The sequence below is a fragment of the Labeo rohita genome, chromosome 22 (genome assembly GCF_022985175.1).
Source record: "Labeo rohita strain BAU-BD-2019 chromosome 22, IGBB_LRoh.1.0, whole genome shotgun sequence".
Lineage (NCBI taxonomy): Eukaryota > Metazoa > Chordata > Actinopteri > Cypriniformes > Cyprinidae > Labeo > Labeo rohita.
The window spans coordinates 37,057,788-37,080,769 of record NC_066890.1 but is presented as its reverse complement, the minus strand read 5'-3'; the positions used below and the strand labels follow the sequence as shown (position 1 = coordinate 37,080,769).

Sequence of the window (22,982 nt, the reverse complement as noted above, 5' to 3'; positions counted from 1 at the left end):
AAAAAATAAAAAAAATTATACTGACTCCAAGCTTTTGAATGCTATAATGTATAATGTTACAAAGCGTTTTATTTCAGATAAATGCTGATCTTTGGTTCTTTCTGTTCATCAAAGAATCCTGCAAAGTATGTACTCAACTGGTTTAAATATTGATAGTAATAATATTAATAATACTAAATGTTTCTTAAACAGCAAATCAGCATATTAGAATGATTTCTGAAGGATCATGTGACATTGAAGACTGAAGTAATGATGCTGAAAATTCAGCTTTGTTCACAGGAATAAATTACATTTTTAAAAATATTTAAATAGAAAACAGTTATTTTAAAAAAGTAAAAATATTTCACAATTTTGGATCAAATAAAAGCAGGCTTGATGCACAGAAATGACTTCTTCAAAAAAAATGTAAATCTTACTGTTCAAAAACTTTTGACTGGTAGTGTATTTTACCTAAATTCTCTGTTAATTGACAAGAAAAACTAAACAAACTGTGATTGGACACTTCACATGTCAATCAGACAGTCTCTTCCTGTCTAAATGGGTGTTTTTTGCCCAGATTAGGGTAAGAAGACAACTGAACTTCATGTAAATGTGAGACTATGATGTTTCAAACTATATGAATGAACATAACCAAACACATTTATGCAAGTTATAATATAAAGTGTCAGTGAAATCAAACTGAACGGTGGTTGGATCCGTCATTACACACAGATACTACAGCGGTACCGGGGCGGTGCCGTGTCACAGTTAACCATTACTATCCAAATGACTTTCAACAGACAGAAACCATCATGTTCATTACTGAGGATGTAGAGGTTTGCATCATATGACAGAAGATCACTGCAACCCTAATAAACCTGTTAAATGTCTAGATTTCTATTCAGTTTATAATTTAAATGTCTGTGGGTTCAGATTTGGTCAATTACATTCAGCAAATGTCTACATTCAATTTATGATCCATGATATTCAGCATATTAATATTTTAATTACAACTAATAATGTCCATATTTAAGCATGAATATTCAATTAATCATTTAAAATGTTGTTTACATGTGCATTTTTGGGCATTAACATTCAATTCATCAGGAATAGTGTTATGCAAATGTCCTTGTTTGAACATTAATATTAATTCATTATGCATAACGTCCAACATCATCACGAACATGTCATTTTGCGTCTCAAAAAACAGCGTTTTTCATATTTTCCTTCATTTGCATTAAAACGCGCGTTGTTCATCATATTCATGATCGGAATCAGTGACATACATAATCATATTGGTGTTTCTAATGGCCTCAGATGGGTCCAGCCCTGCCATGATGGAGATGCACTTGTTTTCCAGTGGCGCAATATTGCAACAAACGCCTTATTATGATAATAAATCCATTCAGATGTTTCCTAACACGCCGCAGAAACACTAACCGCTCAAAAAACGCTAGCGAATGAGGGTCACTCACCCAGAACACGAAGGAATAGACGATGAGGAGCGTTTTGAGGCAGGTTATGACTGGTTTGGTCTCCATTCTCCTTGATGCCATGAGCGCAGTGGGTTTGTGCTGCTGTGATTCTCCGCTGCGCCTCCGTCGCTGCGCTCCAGTCACTCTAGACCCGCCCGGCCAATCAGAGGCCGAGATACCCCGCGAAGGACCCGCCCCGCTCCGTCAGGCTCTCTGTTGGCCAATCAGAGGAAGAGAGGGGACGTTCAATGCCCGCCCTCGAGACGCGACGCCCTCTGCTGGACGTCACATGACAGTGACGACAGTTGCGCTAAAGGTGAGGCAGGTGCCTTTGCGTCAGTGAAACTGTGATGAAAAAATGAAAACTGTTGTTTTAATGTCATTGAATTTTGGCCTTTATTGTTTCACAGAAAATTAACCTTCAAGCGGGGAAGTTTTGTAAGTATTGTTATAGGACAGGACTTTTGAATACAGCTTTTATAAGCTTATTGAAAAAAACGAATAAAACTTTTATTAGTTTTCAGATTGTAAAAAGCTTGGAGTCAATAAAATAACATAATTACATATAAAATGAAATAGAGTTTTTAATTGGCAGTCATTTAATTATAATTAATTTATTGAATTTTTCATTGAATTTCCATACAGTGAATTTGAAATACAAAGGTTTTCTTGAAAACTAGGGCTGTGAATCAGTTTTCTGATGATAATCTGTAAACTTTTATCATATCACAAAAAAGTTATATGACATTTAAGTAACATTTTAAGTAGCACTTTCTATTTTTGAATATAAAATAAAATAGTATTTAATTTTTGGTGTATTTAATTGGAATTTATTTAATTTAATTTTTTTTTAATAAAAGTCTTGTTTTATTAGTTTTCAGAATGTAAAAACCTTGGAGTAACTAGAATAAAATAAAATAAAAAATAAAACAGTGTTTATTGACTGCATTTAATTTGCAAATAATTTGTTAATTTTGTGTCTGTTTTTGCTTGATTTTGCATACAATGAATCTGAAATGCAGAAGCTGTACAGTAGATTTATTAAAAACTAGAGCTGTGAATTTGTATATTTCTCAGATGATAATCTGTAAACTTTTATCATATCACAAAAAAAGTTATATGACATTTAAGTAACATTTTAAGTAGCACTTTCTATTTTTGAATATAAAATAAAACAGTATTTAATTTTTGGTGTATTTAATTGGAATTTATTTAATTTAATTATTTTTAAAAATAAAACTCTTTTTTATTAGTTTTCAGAATGTAAAAACCTTGGAGTAAATAAAATAAAATAAACAAATAAACAAATAAAACAAAATAAAATAAAAAATAAAACTGTTTATTGACTGTTTATCATATCACAAACTTTTATCATATCACAAAAAGTATATGACATTTAAGTAACATTTTAAGTAGCACTTTCTATTTTTGAATATAAAATAAAACAGTATTTAATTTTTGGTGTATCTAATTGGAATTTATTTAATTTAATTAAGATTTAAAAAAAAATAAAAATAAAACTTTTTTTTATTAGTTTTCAGAATGTAAAAACCTTGGGGTAAATAAAATAAAATAAAATAATAAAATAAAATAAAATAAACTGTTTATTGACTGCATTTAATTTGCAATTAATTTGTTAATATTGTGTCTGTTTTTTGCTTGATTTTGCATACAATGAATCTGAAATGCAGAAGCTGTACAGTAGATTTATTAAAAACTAGAGCTGTGAATTTGTATAGTTTTCTGATGATAATCTATAAACTTTTATTATATCACAAAAATTATATGACATTTAAATAACAAAATGTATGACACATTTATATTTTTAAATATAAAATGAAACAAAAGTATTAATTAGAATATATTTAATTGAATTAAGATTTTTGTATTCTTGTATGATTTTGCATACAATAATTTTTTAAATACATAAATTGTAATAGCTTGAAAACTACAGTGATAAAAGTCTTGTTTTATTAGTTTTCAGAATGTAAAAAACCTTGGAGTCAATAAAATAACATAATTACATATAAATTGAAAAAGAGATTGTTGAGTGCATTTAATTGGCAATAATTTAATCATAATTAATTTAATTGCAATAAATTGTATGTCTGTTTTTGACTGAATTTGCATACAGTGAATTTAAAAAAACAAACGTTTTGAAATACAAACTATTTTGAAAAATAGAGCTGTGAATCAGTTTTCTGATGATGATGTGTAAACTTTCATCAAAAATTTCATTTTTCAAATAGCATTTTATATTTTTGAATATAAAATAGAACTATTTAATTTTTGGTGTATTTAATTGGAATTTATTTCCTTTAATTACATTTTTTTAAAAAAGAAAAAAATAGTTTTCAGAATATAAAAACCTTGGAGTAAATAAAATAAAAAAATAAAATAAAATAAAACAGTGTTTATTGACTGCATTTAATTTGCAATTCAATTAATTTTGTCTGTTTTTGCTGAATCTGAAATACAGAAGCTGTACAGTAGATTTATTAAAAACTAGAGTTGTGAATTTTTTATATTTAATTTAATTAAGATTTTTGTATTCTGTCTGTCCTTGCTTGACTTTGCATACAATGATTTTTAAATACATAAATTGTATAAGCTTGAAAACTAATAAAACTCCTGTTTTATTAGTTTTCAGAATGTAAAAACCTTGGCGTGAATAAAATAAAATGAAACAAAAAATATGTGTTTATTTAGTGTATTTAATTTGCAATTATTTAATTTATTAATTTTATGTCTGTTTTTGCATACAATTAACTTGAAAAACAGAAGCTGCACAGTAGTTGGTTTATTAAAAAAAATAAAAAATCTGATGATAATTTGTTTGTTTTCTGACAATAATTTGTATAACATTTAAAATGCATGACACATTTCATATTTTTTTAATATAAAATAAAACCGTATTTAATTTTTGGTGCATTTAATTAGAATTTATTTCATTTTATTATTATTATTATTATTTTATTCTGTCTGTCCTTGCTTGACTGCATACAATGACATTTTAATACAGAAACTGTTTTTTTTTCTCGTAATAAGCTATGTAAAACTTCATGTCAATACCATAAAATAATAATAAAATAAAATAAAATAACTTATATAATAATATCTTGGTTTAGATAAACAAGATTATAACTTCCACGTCAACTTCCCATCCTCTCTTTGTCTCAGTAGAAACCTCATGTGATCCTTCAGCCTAGTGTGAAATAAGTTCACAGCTCGGCTCCAGTTTTAGCACGCAGTCGTGCTATATTTGGCACTCCAAATTTGCAACCTATCGAGAAGCCAGTGGAGTGAGATTCAACTCTCAGCAATTACAGCAGGCCGATGGAGACGAGCACGACCACAACACAGCTGCTGGCACCTCGTGCTCGAGCCCGCGCGTGAAGACGTGAGGCGGTTCACACTCACCGTGTGACGTGACCCCACTATTAACACCCTAATGAACCTATACAGTGAACGGACCCACAGCACTCATGATCACGGCGTAAAACCGCAGCTGCCGAAAGGTGTTTGACGCCACTGGATATGGTAAATAAGTCTATAGATGAAAAGGTCACAAGGTCCTGTATGATGCACTGCTTACACAGAAGACACTTTCAAACTAAGATGGTCTTTGCGCTGAATGACCAACAATTGCGCGAACACGTCTGTACTTGCGTGACCCGTTTCCATCACGGAATAAAATGTATTGCAGTTCTGAGAAAAAAAGTCCAAATGGCGAGATAAAAATCTGACACATCTCCCAGTCCCGAGTTTACCTTTCGCAGTTCGCACTTTTCTTTTCAGAATTGCCAGTTTATAGACCTTACGCGTCAGAAAAACTAGTGCGCATATCTATAGCAATTCTGAGAATAAAAGTCCGAATTGCAAGATGTAAACTTGAGATGTAAAGTCAGAATTACGGAATATGAACTTGCAATTTTAACTTGTTTCTTGCAATTGCGAGTTTATTTCTGACTTTTTTTCTTAAAATTCAGATATTTTTTCTCAGAATTGTGAATTGCTCAAAAAAAAAAATTAAATAAAAACGAAAAAAATCCTGACTCTATACCTAGTAATTTTGTGTTATAAAGTCAGAATTGTAAGGGGAAAAGTCAAATTTGCCTGTTTATCTCTCAATTCTGACTTTATAACACACCTTAGAGCTCATATCACACAGTTCTGAGAAAAAAGTCAGAATTGCGGGATATAAACTTGAGAATTAGACTTTTTTCTCGCAAGTGACTTTATTTCTTGCAATTCTGACAATTTTTTTTTCAGTTTCATTGTATGCAAAATCAATTTTTTTTCCCAGAGTTGTAAATTGTTCCAAAAAAAAAAAAAAAAAAAAAAAATCAAGAAAATAAGTCAGAATTGTGAGTTCATTTCTTGCAATTCTGACTTTATAAATTGTAATTTTGTGTTATAAAGTCAGAATTGTGAGGGGGAAAGTCAAAATTGCGAGTTTATCTCTCAATTTTGAGTTTATAACATAATTTCGAGTTTATATTACGCAGTTCTGAGAAAAAAAAGTTTGAACTGTGAAATATAAAGTCAGAATTGCAGGATATAAACTTGAAAATCAGACTTTTTTCTCGCAATTGATAGTTTATTACTTGCAGTTCTGACTTTTTTTTCAGAATTGTGAATTGTTTTTTTTTTTTTTTTTATTGCAATTCTGACTCTATAAATCACAATTCTGTGTTATAAAGTCAGAATTGTGAGGGGAAATATATATATATATATATATATATAAAATTGATACTGTATCAGAGCTGCAAGTTGTTCAAAAGAATAAATAAATAAATGAAAGAAAATTGCAGAAAAAAAAGTCAGAACTGAGTTTATCTCTCAATTCTGACTTTATAACACAATTTCGAGTTTATGTTACACAGTTCTGAGAAAAAAGTTTGAATTGTGAAATATAAAGTCAGAATTGCAGGATATAAACTTATTTCTTGCAATTCTGACTTTTTTTCTCAGAATTGTTCCAAAAAATTGCAAGAAAAAAGTCAGAATTGTGAGGGTTTTTTTTTTGCAGTTCTCTATAAATCACAATTTTGTGTTATCAAGTTAGAATTGTGAGGGGAAAAGTCAAAATTGCGAGTTTATTTCTAAATTCTGTCGTTATAACACAATTTCAAGTTCATATCACGTATTTCTGAGAAAAAAATATAGATATAAACTTGCAAATCAGACTTTTTTCCTCAGAACTGTAAGTTGTTCCAAAAAAAAAAAAAAAAAAAAAAAAAAAAAAAAATTATAAATAAATAAAACTAAGACAATTGTAGAAAAATTTAAGAAAAAAAGTCAGAATTGTGAGGGAAGAAGTCAAAAGTGCGAGTTTATCTCTCAATTCTGACTTTATAACACAATTTCGGGTTTATGTTACACAGTTCTGAGAAAAAAGTTTGAATTGCGAAATATAAAATCAGAATTAAGGGACATAAACTTGCAAATCAGACTTTTTCCTTGCAATTGATAGTTCATTTCTCGCAATTCTTGCATTTTTTTCATGGAATCGGTTTTTGTGTTATAAAGTCAGAATTGCAGGTTTATATATCCCATTTTTTCAGAAAAAAAAGTCAGAACTGAAAGTTTGTATCTCACATTTCTCAATAACTTATAACAATTTTGTTATAAAGTCAGAGTTGTGAGAAAAAAAGTCAAAATTTTGAGTTTCTATATCGCATTTCTGAGAAAAAAGTGAGTTTATATATTCAAATTCTGACCTTATATCTCACAATTTCAAGTTTATATCCCGCAATTCTAAAAAAAAAAAAAAAAGTCAATTCCAATTTAGGCTTTGTTCTCACAATTGCAAGTTTATTTCTTGCAATTCTGACTTTTTTCTCCAAATAAAGTTCAATTCCAATGGGGAAAAAAAGACTGTTTTCTCAGAATTGCAGGTATACATTTCACAGTTCTCACTTAATAACTTACAATTTCGTGTTACAAAGTCAGAATTATGAGGAAAAAAAGTCAGAAGTTTGAGTTTACATCTACTTTATAACTCGCAATTTCATGTTATAATGTCAGAATTCTGAAAAAAAAAGTTAAAATTGCCAGTTTATGTCGCATTTCTGAGAAAAAAAGTCAGAAGTGCAAATTTGTATCTCTTAATTCTGACTTTATAACTTGCAATTTTGAGTTTATGTCACAATGTTATATAATACTTTGCAGTTTTGTGTTATAAAGTCATAGTTGCAAGAAAAACATTGAGAATTGCGACCTCGTCACAATTCCTTTTTTATTTTGATTTTAATTTTTTTATTTTTAGGTAACAAATGTTAGACCAGGAAGATTTTAAAACAAGCGGTTCAATCATTAATTCGTATCTTCAGGCTGTGGAAATACAAACCGGAAGACGGAAGACGATGAGCACAGTTGAAAATTTTCTTCTTAAAATTTTAAAGTTTGCATCTCACATTCATTTTTTTGTCTAAAGTGACAAAATAGGAGTAAAATTGTGAGGAAAAAAGTCTGCAATTGTAAGATTCAAACTCAGAACTCTGCGAAAAAGTAAGAACTGTGAGATCAAAAGTCGCAATTGCATTTGTTTTTATCCCATGGCACAAAAAAAGCTTTCAATCGTACAGATTCCTATTGGATTTCGCAAAAATGAACAGCGCAACAGTTAATGTGACCTCACCTTTAGACTCCCTGAAGATGTGTTTTACAGTATGCTGATTGTTTGCTCAAGGCAAGAATTTATGGTGTGACTGTAATATCTTAGACACCTGTGTGTATGTTGGTTTTTAGTCTATCAACATTTCAGCAGGTGTGTACCAGTGTGAGTCAGTTTTATGGCAGAGAACAAACATACAGCCACACTGTATAAGGAAAGACTGTATGAAGTACAAAATCCAGTGGCTTTCACTTACTTGTTGTTAGTTGTTTAGTGTATTTAAAGTGTCAGAAATGTTCATTGTCATTGTTAAGGAGTGAATCTTGTGGCTTTTTAGCAATAGCAGAGTCATCCAGACCACAGGTTTGATTAAACGCTGATATCAGCGCAAACATTTTTGAAAGTGAAATAATCATGTGGTTTGGAACAATTTTAGACAGAAAGAAAAATCATTGTCTAAAGGAAACCTCCTTGTTGTTTTGGCACCCTTCTGAGTTGTACTGGGCCTGTAATTTACTACAGAAGCTTAAAATCGCCCTCTACTGTTTAAAAGTAGCACAAACATTTATTTTCAGACACTCATTTGAAAGAGGGGAAATATCTCTATCTCTATCCATCTATTTATCTATCTATCTAAATATATTTTATTATGTATTTATACAATTATATATATTATATATTTTATTGTAGCATATAGTTTATTTACATAATTTATGTACATGTAAAAAAATGTAACATATATATGTATATATATGTGTGTGTGTGTGTGTGTGAATATATAATTTACATAATTTACACAATTTATTTATATACTTTAATTTAATTCATTTCTATAATTTATTTTTGCATATTATTTATTTACATAATTTATGTACATATGTAAAAAAAAATCTTTATTTTTATATAATAAATATTATGAATATATAAATAAATGTAAATATATATACATTTTATTTATATATTTATTTTTATATAAAATATATATTTCTATAATTTATTATATTTTATTAATTTCTGTAATTTATTTTTGCATATAATATATAATTAAAAATATATATTATATAAATATTATAAATACATGTGTGTGTGTATATATATATATATATATAGATAGATAGATAGATAGATAGATATATCATTTATTTATACAATTTATTTATTATATATTTATTATTTATTTTATATAATTGATTTTTACATTATATTTATATAATTTAATACATTTCTATCATTTTGCATATATTTACAAAATGTATATTTATGCAAACATTTTTGACTTTATATATACACAAACACACATACATATATATACATATAAAATTTATTTACATAACTTATTTACATTTATATTTATAAATGATTTTTACATTATATATATTTGTAATGTTTCAAATTTGATTTTTACATTATTTATATAATTTAATTTAATACATTTCTATAATTTATTTTCGCATATATTTACAAAATGTATATATATATGTAAAAAAATAAAAAAAAATATATATATATATATATATATATATAATTTATTTACATTTATTTATATTTATATTTATAAATAATTTGTATATAATACATTTAAATAATTTCATTTAATTTAATTAATTTATAGAATTTATTTTTGAATATAATGTTTTTACATAATTTATATGCATATTTTTATAATATATATATATATTATATTTTATTATATTATACTAGTTTTATCACAATTCATTTATTATGAAAACTATTATACTAGCATTTACTAATAAGGTGTAGATATACATTTTTATATCAACAAATATTTGAATATTTTATTTCAGAATCATTTGGGCATTTATTATTATTTTTAATTTTCTTAGTTTTTTTTTATTATCCAAAAAAACATTTCAAAGCACAGCCATTGTGGATCATATCAGTTTAATACCAAAAGAGACGTTTCAGTGTTTATACAGTGTTAAAATGTGTTTCATCTTTGTCAGTCCAAAAAAGTCCAAACATCTGTGTCATAATGGAGATTCAGTTTCAACAACCAAAAATTAAATGTAAACATACCAAACATAAAAATACTACTATGAACTACAGAGAAAGAGACATTATTTTGATTACCGTAATATATTTTAGGTTTTAATGGACCTGTCTGATTTTTAGTGCTTTTTAACCCAAAATACTTTGATTTGATTCTTTCTAGTGTTGAATAAGTGCAGGTTCATAAAATTACATTGGATTTAAAGTCTAAAAGGAAATACAAAAACTACCTAGAAATAGGTTCAAGTGCAAAAGCATCATTTGGTCGCCTTGTACACAAATATTATGTAACTTTGTTCCCCATCAGTTTTTGCCAAAGTCTCTCTTCCTGAGTGCTGATTGGTCAAAGGTGAGCAGAATGTTTCAAGTGACCAATCATCAGAGGGTCTGAGGTATTCAGGTGCTGATTGGCTGAAAGCCGTGTCATCAGTTCTTGCCTGTGATTGGCTGTTAGAATAGAGGGTCGTAGTGATTGCTACTGGTCAGAAGTTGCAGAGCCTCGTCTACTCTGTCTGTATGTCTGAAACCGGGAAGATCGGCCGTCAACAACACCTTCAACACTGACGCCTGAGAGAGAAAAAAGAGAGACAGAGAAAAAGAAATGTATTTTTTCCAAACTATTAAATATTCATGATTTTCATAATTTCATAATGTTAATATATAAATGTATATATATTTAACCGATATCTACAAATAATAATTTATATTCTTAACTAAATATAAAATACATTTATTTTTAATACATTTTATATTTAATTTTTAATTAAATTAAAATTTAATTCTAATAAAAGTATTACATTTGTAATATTTTATTATTTATTGAAACTAATTTATATTTAATTTATAAATACATTTAATTCATTTTTATTAATAACCATGATTATTGTAATCTACTTATAATTTATTTAGATTTTGTATGTGTAACTTTGTGTTTTTGTATATGTGACTATTTTATTTTGATTCAGGGTTAGGGTAATATTGACATTTAATATTTATTAAATGTAAAATGTATATTAAATATCTGTTTATTTAAATTATTACATTTACATTTAATTTATAAATATATTCAATTTTATTTTTTAATGTTTATATTTATTAGTTTTTTTGAAAATAGAAAAATTAATAAGAATAATTACAATTAGAATAATTAATAATTAATTATATAATTAATAACTAATGCATTTATTTTTTTGTTTATGTGACTATTTATTTTTATATTTAGATTAAGGGTTAGGCTAATATTAATTTTTATAAATGAACATTTCATAAATGTTAAATCTATAATAAATTTATGTTTATAAATGTTTACTATTTAAATATTATGTATTTTAATATTATTAAATATTATCTATTTTAAATTAGTATTAAATATTATCTATTTTAAATATAGTTATATTTTGTCTATATTGTTCAGTGTGTTTTAAATGCCTCAAATAACATACATTCTTATTTATTTAGTTTTTAATTATTATTAATAATTATGAATTAATTCTTAATTCTTAATACAATATTTATATTTTTAAAATGAAAAAAAAAAGGTTTAAAATAATCATGATTATTTTTTTTATAGAGTAAAACATAAACATTACGAAGTACATACACATAAAAATGACATAATTAATATATTTATATTCTAATATTTAGATTAAACCTTTTTTTTTTTTATTAAAGTATTGATTACTGAGCTTAATTTTGTAAATGAACATGTTGGCAGATGTAATACTGAATATGTTTATTTTATCTACCTTTAGTCCAGCGAAGATCATGGATACTCCTCTCAGCTCGAACTGTTTGAGCAGTTCAGTGAGTTCGTGGACGACAGTGAAGTCTATAGAGCTGACGTGAGAACAGTCCAGAACCAGACAGCGCGGAGGAGACGCTGACAGACCACAGACACAAGACCATGAGCACTCAAGGACATCAGATGCGGGAATGAAAGCGTGTGCGTGTGTGTGTGTGTCTCACCATGAAGTGCGTGTTTGTACACGAGTCTGCTGAGATGCTCCGTCACGGGGAAGTTCAGCCCACTGTCCAGCTCCAGAAGCAGCACGCCGTGATCAGACACCTCAACACAAACACACAAAACTCACTCACTGACTCACTGCTGCATCTGGGTAATTTTTAAAAACATCACACTTCATTTTAGTTTCAACGGTAAAGAACCGTATTTTAACAGAATCATTATTTCAATTCTACTTACAGCAAATAAACATGCATATAACTTTCTGTAGATATAAAAACATATACATATTTTAATTTAATATTTCCGTTTTGTTTCTAATATGTATTATTTATTAAATGTGTATATTAAAGTACATGTGTGTGACAGAGTATAATGTTAAATGTTTTTCAGATGGCTAAAATTGTGCAATTAATTAAGTAATTTATTTATTTATTTAATTTAATTAATTAATTAATTATTACAATTCTTTTACAATTATTACAATTAAAATATTTAATTTATTACTTTAGCAATTTTTTATCATTTTGTTTTTTACTTATTTAGATAATTTAATCTATTTTAATGTTTAACTTTTTTGTGCATGTGACATTTATTTGTATATTTATTTGTATTGATATTTTATTGATATTTTATGTTTATTAATGATCAGTATTTAAATATTTATTATTTTATCTATATATGTATATATAATACATTAAACATTATGTTGTACAAAATAATAGTTACATTTACTATTACAATATAATTTTTCAAATGACCCAAATAATATGTTCTTAATTAAAAAAGAAAAACAATAACTATTATATATATATATATTGTTAGGTTATTAGTTACATTATAAACAATGGAATAATATATTTATGGAATAATGGAATAATAACAATGGAATAATATTTTTATTCCATTTTTCATTTAAATTCTATAATTCTAGTTACAGCAACTAAACTGCATTTAACTTTTCTTGATATAAAAATATATAAATATTTTAATATTTCTTTATAGTTAGTAATATGAATTATTTATAAAATGCAAATATAGAAGTATATGTGTGTGTGTGTGTGGTTTTAATATTTCTTTATATTTTATGAATTTAAATATTTTACATTTTAGAAATTAAATATAATTAAATGTGTCTTAAATGTTTCAAACAGTACCTAAAATGCATTTACATTTTCTATATAAAATAAATATTTTATTTAATATTCATACATATTTAAAAACATATATCAGTCAGATAGATATATAGTTTACTTAACTGATATGTATATCCTATTTATATTTAATATTTAAATATTCTACATGATTTAAACAAAAATCAAAAACTAAAATATATAAATATATAAAATATGTAAAAATATATATTTTACGTATATATTATATATATATATATGTATGTGTGTGTATAGTATAATAGTTTTTTTTTTTTTTTTAACATTTTTATAAATAAAAAAATATTAGTCATTACTATTTCAATCTACTAACAGTCCAATTATAAAATGAATAATTTATTTATTAATATAATCACACTGTATTTGTTTTTTGAGGTTTTTTTTAGACTATGCTTTTAAGACATTTTGTACTAATTTTATGGTGATTTCCACTAGCACACATGCTAAAACTCAAACAAAAAGTGGATTTCTAGAATAAACGTCCTACAACTCACAGTCTACATTTATCACACACAGCATATACATTTCATAAACAACAAACAGTTGAAACTCACTTTCACTTTGGGTCTGGCCACAGTGTACAACAGCATGAAACCAGAAACAACCACACCTCCCACAATGCCGTACTGCACCTCCCAAAAACTGACCACAAACGTCACCAAGAACGGCAGCAGATCGAGTCCTGAGGCAAACAACAATACACACACACACTCACACACATGCATAATTTTTTTACATCTAAATATGTGGTGTAAAGTCTCACTCTTGACTCTCCAGAGCTGGACTGGCACTCTGAAGTCTATCATGGGACTGACGGCGCAGATGATGACGGCAGCGAGTGACGCTTTAGGGATGTAGAAGAAGAGCGGCATGAGGAAGGCCAGAGACAGCAGCACTATAACACCTGCACAAAAAAACACACACTTCACACATTTGTCAAATGTCAACCTGAACGCAAAAAGCGTGTTTGTGCGTTACCTGTGACGATCCCTCCCGCAGGTGAACACACTCCGGTTTGAGAGTTCACAGCGGTTCTGTCAGGAAACAACACATAAACGCATTTACAACGTGAAGAATTAACCAAAAGACACTTTAGTATTTAGCGTTTAGCTTGCAGACGGACCTCCCGAAGCTGCCCGTGACGGGATACGCCGACACGAACGAGCCCATGATGTTTGTGAGACCTGCAGAAACAACATTAAAATGAGAAACGACTGATTAACGCTCTGTTTAAACTTCGGAAGTGAGGAGAAACTCTCACCGATGGCAAAGAGCTCTTGGTTGGCATCGATTCGGTAGTTATTCTTGCTGGCTGCATTGAGAAAAGACTGTTAGATGTGGCCTAACTGCATCTGTGTTGGTTTATATGGAAGTAAGCATGATTTGAAGTTCTTACCGAACGCCTTTGCAATTGCGATGCTCTCTAAAACACCCATTAAAGGAATGACAGCCAGACCGCCGCCTAAATCCTGTGAAAACACACTTGAGTGGTCAGTAATGATCACTATTTTACTAGATTTCCAACTTAAAATCTCTAAACTGTCACATATATTTTACTAATATCATACTATTACATGACAGCTCAATTTTCTAAGTACCACAAGTAGGCCACAAGGGGGTGCCAGAGGGTAGTTTTTAAAATATTTTATATTTTGCTTATATTATTATGAAATATTTTATTATTTATTTATTTATTATTAAAAAAAAATATTTTGTTGATAGAATAATGTCCTTATTTTTTAATATTAAGAAATAAAAACAAACATGTTTTTTATTTTAAAAGTTTATACATTTGACATTAATAGTGCATTGAGAAAAGTAATTATTTTCAAATATATATTTAATTATTTTTGGCATTCATACAGTGATTTTTTTTTTTTTTTTACAATATTATATAATTTATTTTCAAATAGTTTTATTAAAAATAGTTTACATTTATATTTATTGAAACAACACTTTATCTTTATTATATAATATAATCATCTTTATAATATAAATGTGTGTTTATGCACATATAGCTGCCTTTATATTTAGGTCACTTTACATTATTTTAATTTATAAATTAAAAGGACTATTTATATTTACTTAATGTTTAAATATTTACATAAACAATGTTAAATGCGTTTCAGATGCCTCTAATAATTCACATTCTTAAGAAAATTACATATAATTACATTATTAATATAACTGCAAAATTGCATTATATCATCTTTTAAAAATTCTTACAAAAAACAGAATAATCGTGATCATCTCATTTATTTCATCATAGCATTTATTTTATTTCTATATTTTTTCTATACATATTTTTTCTATTGTTTAATTTTTTGTTTTAATTAACAATATTTAAATATTTTACATTTTATATATTTAATGCATTTAATTTTATTTATATATATTTCCATACATATTATTTTTTATTACGTTTGTTTTTATTTTAGGTTTTATTTATATTTATATTAATTGATATTAAAATCATTTTACAAAAAACAGAGTGATCTTGATTATTTTATATTATTATACAATTTATTTTTATTATTTTATCTATTTAATGCATTTCATTTTATTTATTTACATTTTCTATATATATTATTTCATTATATTAGGTTTAATTTATATTTAAGTAATATTGAAATCATTTTAATATTTGAATATTTTACATTTTTTATATTTACTGCATTTCATTTTATTTCTATAGATTTTCTATATGTATTTTATTAGGTTTTATTTTATGTTCAAATTAATATTGAAATTTTAATATTTGAAGTATATTTAATGAATTTAATTTTATTTCTACATATTTTCAAAACATACTATTTTATTAGATATTATTTTAGATTGTAAGTAATATACTGAAATAATGTTAATATTTGAATATTTTGTTAATATTTGATAATTATATTTCTATATATTTTCTATACATATTGTTAGATTATATTAAGTTTTATTTTCGGTTTTACTTCTATTTAATTGACATTTAATTAATATTGAAATAATTTTACAAATAACAGAATAATCTTAATTATTTTATATTATTATTCAATTTACTTTTATTTATGTATTCTATATGTGTTACTTTATTACTTTATTACTATTTAATTTATATTTAAATAATTTTACAAATCCTGATTATTTTATATTATTATACAATTTTGTATTATTTCATCTATTTCAATGCATTTAATTTTATTTCTATATAATTTCCACACATATTATTATTATTATATTAGGTTTTATTTTAGAAGATATTTATATTTATATTTAATTAATATTGAAATAATTTTAATATTCAAATATTTTATATTTGATATATACAATATAATTGCAACAATTTTCTTTTTAATTCTTAAGTATAAATTTAAGTTACTACTTTAATGCATTTAATTTCTATATATATTTTCTATACATAATTATATTCAGTTTTGTTTTAGGTTTTATTCATATTTAATTTATAATTGTTTTTATTTAATTATATGTTATCTCATATATACAATATAATTTTAAATGTGTTTTAGTGCCTCAAATAGTTTATATTCTTAAGTATATGTAAGTGTATTTTATTATAGCACTCTTGAAGATTTTTACAAAAACAAATATCAAGATTATCTCAATCTACTGACAATCCTATCATAAAAAATAATAAATGAATAACACATTTCTTAATATAATTGCGCAGTATTTGATTTTTTTGGGGCTTTTTTTTTTTTTGACATCAAAAGCTATGACAGATTTGCATCAAAAACTACACTATTATTTCTCACCTTCGCAATGTCACCGAAAGTAATCACTGTCCCATTGGGTACAGTCTCTGAAAGGGGTGGGGCTTTGAACGGAGGCAGTCCTTTGGCGGTTTTTCCAGTGAGGCTGAAGAAATGGTGTCCGGTGACCTCAGCGGAATACGCAACACTAGTCGCTGCTACGACGACCAGAGCGTTCCGGACTGCGATACAGGAAGAACACGTTTAAATATCTGTCGTTACTTTACAGATTCACAAGAGTTTTTAGAGCACTCACTAGTAGCTAAACTCCACACCAGCCTTCGGGCAGATCGGACGAGGAGAGGAGCCTCATCTTCAGACGAACCCAGAGAATTCTTCATCAGCATCAACATGACCAGGAAGAACAGACAGCACAGACCCAGAATCACATCTCCAACTCTGAGAACACAGATGATTGTAATTAGCAAAACGGTGGCGGTTGATTGGTCAGACATATATTTGTGTGCTCACCTGGCCTCAGGTATCTTGTGGAAGGTGTAGTAAACCTGTAAGAAGAACTGCTGTGGGATCTCCTTCAGACCCAGAATATTCTGCACAACAAATACGAAGTGGATTGAGACAACTATTCAAAGATCTTCAAGGACATTTGAGAAACATGCTAATGAACGGACGAAAGGCGTAAGCGGTTGTTCTAGTGTGAGACTCTGACCTTGACCTGACCGAAGCCGATGGTGACGGCAGCAGCACAGGTGAAGCCTTTAATTACTGGATATGAGATGAAGTCCAAGAGGAAACCTAATAAACGAACACAGAGTAAAAATCAACACCAGATCAGCTGATGACACAGAAATATATATTCAAACTTTCTTGGATTTATTAATTAATCTAGAAAAGATAAATTAGCTAGTTGATTTTTAATTTAATAATATCAAAATATTTAATAACATCAGATTAGCTGATTCAAATGAATGAATGAATAAATAAATAAATTAATTAATTAATCAATTGAATTTATTAATTCATCTAAAAAAAAGATAAAATGGCTAGTTGATTTTTTTATTTAATAATAAATTGAATTTAAAAAACAGTGCATTTAATAATAATAATAATAATAACTATTATTATTATTACTATTATTATTATTATTATTATCTATTTCAGATTTTTATTATGTATAAAAAATATATTTAATATATTATATTATAATTATTATTATTATTTCTGACAACACAAATGGCCAATTTAGCTTGTTTGGATTATTTATTAATTAATTTGATTAAAAAACATAATTATTTATTTATGAATTTACATTTTAAAAAAAATGCTGTAAATGTTGTTGTAATAACAACATTACAAACAATATTTAACATTTTATTATTATTTAGAAAACAAACATTAATTTCATTTGGGTTAATCATTTTTGTTTGTTTGTTTGTTTATTTATTTATGTATTACCATTTGTACATATTTTATATATATAAAAATATTAATTAATATATTAACATTTATTAAAATGTTTCATTTTGCAAATATTCAATTTATTCATTTATTATTTAATTTATTTATTAATTTATATTTAATAATTAAAATGGACTCAAAACTGCAAAAGTCCAAAACTACTATTTTGAAAACAAAAATATTTATTTACTTTTGTTTGTTTATTTGTTTCTGTTTTTATTTCATTATGAAGCTACAACATATTTAAAAACTGCTCCAACTCTATTAATAACAAGTATTACAAAATATTTATTTATTCATATGTATTAATTTAGTAATTAATTAGTAAATAAAATAAATTGCATGCTCAAAAATATTTGAATTATATTATATATTATAATTATTTAACTATGTTATATATTACAGAATATATAAATATATTGCATTTATAAAAACAGCAGTATATAATATACTCTTATTGCTGTTGATAAGTCCGTCCTAAGGTAAATATTTATCTAATATTATGTAACTTCCACTTCCACAACCTCAGCTGTCACATTTCAAAAACCTCTTGCAACATTTTGGTGTGCGGCTTCACAGAAGTGAGCAGGAAGCTGCACAGGAAGTAATCGAATCTGATAGTTATGTGAGAGAACAAACCCACAAACTTCCTGTTTTCAAGACAGTCCTGATTTACAGGCAGCCGAGTCAGCTTTCTCCACTTCAACCTTACTTTATGTAAAATTCAGAGTGTAAATCTACTTAGAATGTTAATAAATGCATTTGTTAATAGTTGAATCCACAAAAAAAACATACGAGATTTAAACATTTACACTCAGTACAACCAGCGATGTCACTGTTAACTAAAACTACTTTAAAATGACCACATCTGAAATAAAAATAAAAGCTATATATAAATACCCCAAACAAAAATGACCAAAATGACTACATAGATGACTATCTACCTCAGATTTTGAATGAATGACACCAAAATAGAGTCAAAATATGGACTTTATGTTAACATTAACTCCATTTTCCATCTCACCCAGTCTCAGTAGAGCCATTCCCGTCTGGATGACGCCGCACAGCAGCGTAAGCACCACCGCAAACACAGGATCTCCACCGATATACGTCAAACACAGCAGAGACATGATGGCGGTCGGGCCAAGTGTGATGTCTTTAGACGTCCCAAATATACAGTAGATGAAACCACCCATGAACGCAGAATACAGGCCGTACTGAAAAACAAACAAAAGTCAAGAAAACCTTCCTCAGTCTCCGTCTGTGGAGGAACATCAACGTTCTTACCTGCACAGGTAAACCAGCCACTTCCGCATAGGCCAGAGCCTGAGGAACCGCCGTCAAACCCACCGTCAGACCGGCGATCAGGTCCATCTTCAGCCAGGTCAGGTTATACCTGGGCAGCCAGGTGAGTATGGGAAAACAAGAGCGTAGGGCGGCATACCAGCGGACACCCGTCACCCGCTCCATCTGAAGATCCCACATCTGCTGACCTTCAGCTCCACCACATTATCAGTTAAGGATCAGGAGAAGAGCTGTAGTGCTTCATCCAGGATGTCGAACGGCGGATCAGACGGTGTGGACAAACAAGGATGTGGCAGAGTTTGTGGGAGGGGTGGAGCTAACAAGCTCCTCTTGGTCGTATATTAGTCAAAACCTTGTAAAACGCTTCTTCTTGCTTCTCCATAAGTGTTTTTAAAAGTAAACCTATAGAGAAACCAATGCCACTAGTTAGTAAAACTACAAACCTCTGACTACATGACAGCATGAGTGCATGATCACGAGATTCAAACACTGCGGATTATGTAATCGCTTGCTGAAACATGTGAATCTGAGTGTCACACCCCAAAATACACACACACATACAAATTACGATATGTTGCCTAAAGAAAATTAAGTGTTTTTAGCACAATTTGTTTTGTTTGAGACATTATTTTAACAACCCACGCATCCAGCGATGCATCCATGCATCCAGCAAAATTAAAGTTTGTGTTTACATAATATGTGTTTGTACTCTGTATATTAATTATGTATATATAAATATACACATATATATATATATATATTATACACATCATATATATATATTTTTTTCTTAAATATATACATAATAAATATACACAGTACACACATATATTACATAAACACAAATTTTGCATGCAATTAATCGCGATTAATCATTTCACAGCCCTAAATTAAATCAGTATACATTTAAACAGCAGTATAAAAATATCTAACTTCATGTATAAATATATTAAAATTAAAATAATATATTGTTTTTAGTGACGTCATGTGATTATTTGCGATTAATCACATGCAAAATAAAAGTTTGTCTAAATAATTAATATACACAGTACACACATACATTCTGTATATATAAATACACACACATACATGTATGCATATTAAAAATGTATATATGTATATGTGTATATATATATATATATATATATATATATAATTTATATTATATATAAATATTTTATATATAAGTATGACATTTTTCTTAAATATATACATAATAAATATACACAGTACACACATATATTACATAAACACAAATTTTGTATGTGATTAATTGTGATTAATCATTTGACAGCCCTAAATTTAAATCAGTATACATTTAAACGGTAGTACAAAAATACCTAACTTGTATAAATATATTAAAATTAAAATAATATATTGTTATTAGTGCTGTCATACGATTTTTCGCGATTAATCGCATGCAAAATAAAAGTTTGTTTACATAATATATGTGTCTGTGTGAACTGTGCTTATTATGTATATATAAATTCACACACGCAAGTATATATTTAAGAAAAATATGTTGTTTATATATTAAATTTATTTATATATAATTTATATTATATATATATGTGACCCTGGACCACAAAACCAGTCTTAAGTCGCTGGGGTTTATTTGTAGCTATAGCCAAAAATACATTGTATGGGTCAAAATTATTGATTTTTCTTTTATGGCAAAAATCATTAGGAAATTAAGTAAAGATCATGTTTCATGAAGATATTTAGTAAAATTCCTACTGTAAATATATGAAAACTTAATTTTTGATAAGTAATATACATTGTTAAGAACTTTATTTGGACAACTTTAAAGGCGATTTTCTCAGTATTTTGATTTTTTTGCACCCTCAGATTCCAGGTTTTCAAATAGTTGTATCTCGACCAAATATTGTCCTATCATAACAAACCATACATCAATGGAAAGCTTTCAGATGATGTATAAATCTCAATTTTGAAAAATCGACCCTTATGACTGGTTTTGTGATCCAGGGTCATATATATATATATTTTTTTTAAGATATATTTCTAATAAATTATATGAATATAAACATAAAATGTAAACATGCAAATATTTTCAAAATATATACTGTATGTGTGTGTATTTATACATACATAATAAATACACACAGTGCACACACATATATTATGTGAACAAAAACTTTTATTTCGGATGTGTTTAATCACGATAAATCATTTGACAGCACTTAATATTATTTTTATTATTATTATTTGCATTACAGAAACTAAAAATACTGTTTAATTACAGTAAGGAGATGCAAGATGCAAAAGAAAAAAATGGTAATGGCTGTGAAAATATTCTTAAAAATGTATTAAAATGACAAATTAAAACTAATTTAAATTAACTAATATAAATGAAGAGTTTCTTTGCAAAAACAGAAAACACATTTTTTTTTATTATGTTATCATGTTTTTTATTGTGTTAGTTAGCTTTTGTTATATTTACTTAATCAAAATAACCCAACTGCAGTTTGATTGAGATTAATTGGAACGCACAATGAAAAAACATGATTTTTGAACATGGTTAAAAACAGAGTTATCTGTTTTTGCAAATAGACTCTTCAAATATATTACTATTACCAACAATGCATTATTATATTAAGCCTTATTTTTTTTTTTTTTTTTGCATTCAAGTAACACTGTTTCTGCAAAATGTAAAACGGAAAGAAAAACATCCTTACTTAACATAAAAATATATTCCAATGAAATTTATAATTTCATATTTATTTATTTGTTTGTTTGTATTCCCATTCCAACAACGAGACAAAAACTGCAAAATGAAAAAAAGGCCTAAAAATACACTGAAAAACTGATTAGGTAAGTGTTTTGACATGAATCATATGATATTTCAAAAGGATCTCGTGATGTGAGTAACATGTGCAATGTAAACTGAAAAAAAAAGAACATTTTAAAAAAAACATACTAAATACTAATAATTATTATTATAATAATACAGTTTAAAAACTGTTTGATAACCGTATTTACAAATCAAGCTGACAGTTGAAATCAATGATCAGAGCTACAATGTGAATTCAAGTTAAACATCAAACCTTACAGATCCTTTGATCCTCGCGTTTCATCGGAGTTCAAACATTCCGCTGCAGTAACTTAATCTATTTATCTGTTTATTTACATCAAAACATAAACAGTAACACTAGAGCAATCAAAGCGACCGGTGTGAACCGCGGCTTGTGTGACACTAAACAACAGCCCCTGTGTGGCGTCAGCAGCGACGCGCGACGCGATTGGCTGAGGCTTTGAGTCAGCTGATCA

General features: G+C 27.3%; 2 protein-coding genes across 3 annotated transcripts in view; both read right to left on the bottom strand.

Moving 5' to 3' along the window:
* The window catches only part of tspan7b (tetraspanin 7b), a 43,141-nt gene extending 41,530 nt beyond the window's left edge, over positions 1-1,611 (bottom strand). Inside the window, exon 1 of the mRNA XM_051094774.1 lies at positions 1,455-1,611. Coding sequence (XP_050950731.1) covers positions 1,455-1,535 — 81 coding nt within the window. The 5' untranslated portion in view covers positions 1,536-1,611. The remainder of the gene's footprint in view (positions 1-1,454) is intronic.
* Positions 1,612-9,963: 8,352 nt separating this feature from the next.
* On the bottom strand, positions 9,964-22,912 carry slc26a11 (solute carrier family 26 member 11). Of its 2 annotated transcripts, none has more exons than XM_051095146.1 (16): positions 22,765-22,912; positions 19,677-20,096; positions 19,414-19,606; positions 17,641-17,726; positions 17,442-17,521; positions 17,227-17,369; positions 16,974-17,152; positions 14,612-14,684; positions 14,477-14,527; positions 14,339-14,399; positions 14,194-14,249; positions 13,979-14,119; positions 13,770-13,897; positions 12,049-12,148; positions 11,829-11,962; positions 9,964-10,650 (listed from the first exon to the last, which is right to left on the bottom strand). In XM_051095146.1, the coding sequence occupies exons 2-16, from the start codon at positions 19,872-19,874 to the stop codon at positions 10,534-10,536; spliced, it is 1,740 nt and encodes a 579-aa protein (XP_050951103.1). In that variant the 5' UTR covers positions 19,875-20,096; positions 22,765-22,912; the 3' UTR covers positions 9,964-10,533. The 2 variants fall into 2 exon arrangements, with proteins under 2 accessions (XP_050951103.1, XP_050951102.1); XM_051095145.1 differs by having other exon boundaries at positions 22,760-22,911.
* Positions 22,913-22,982: the final 70 nt, after the last annotated feature.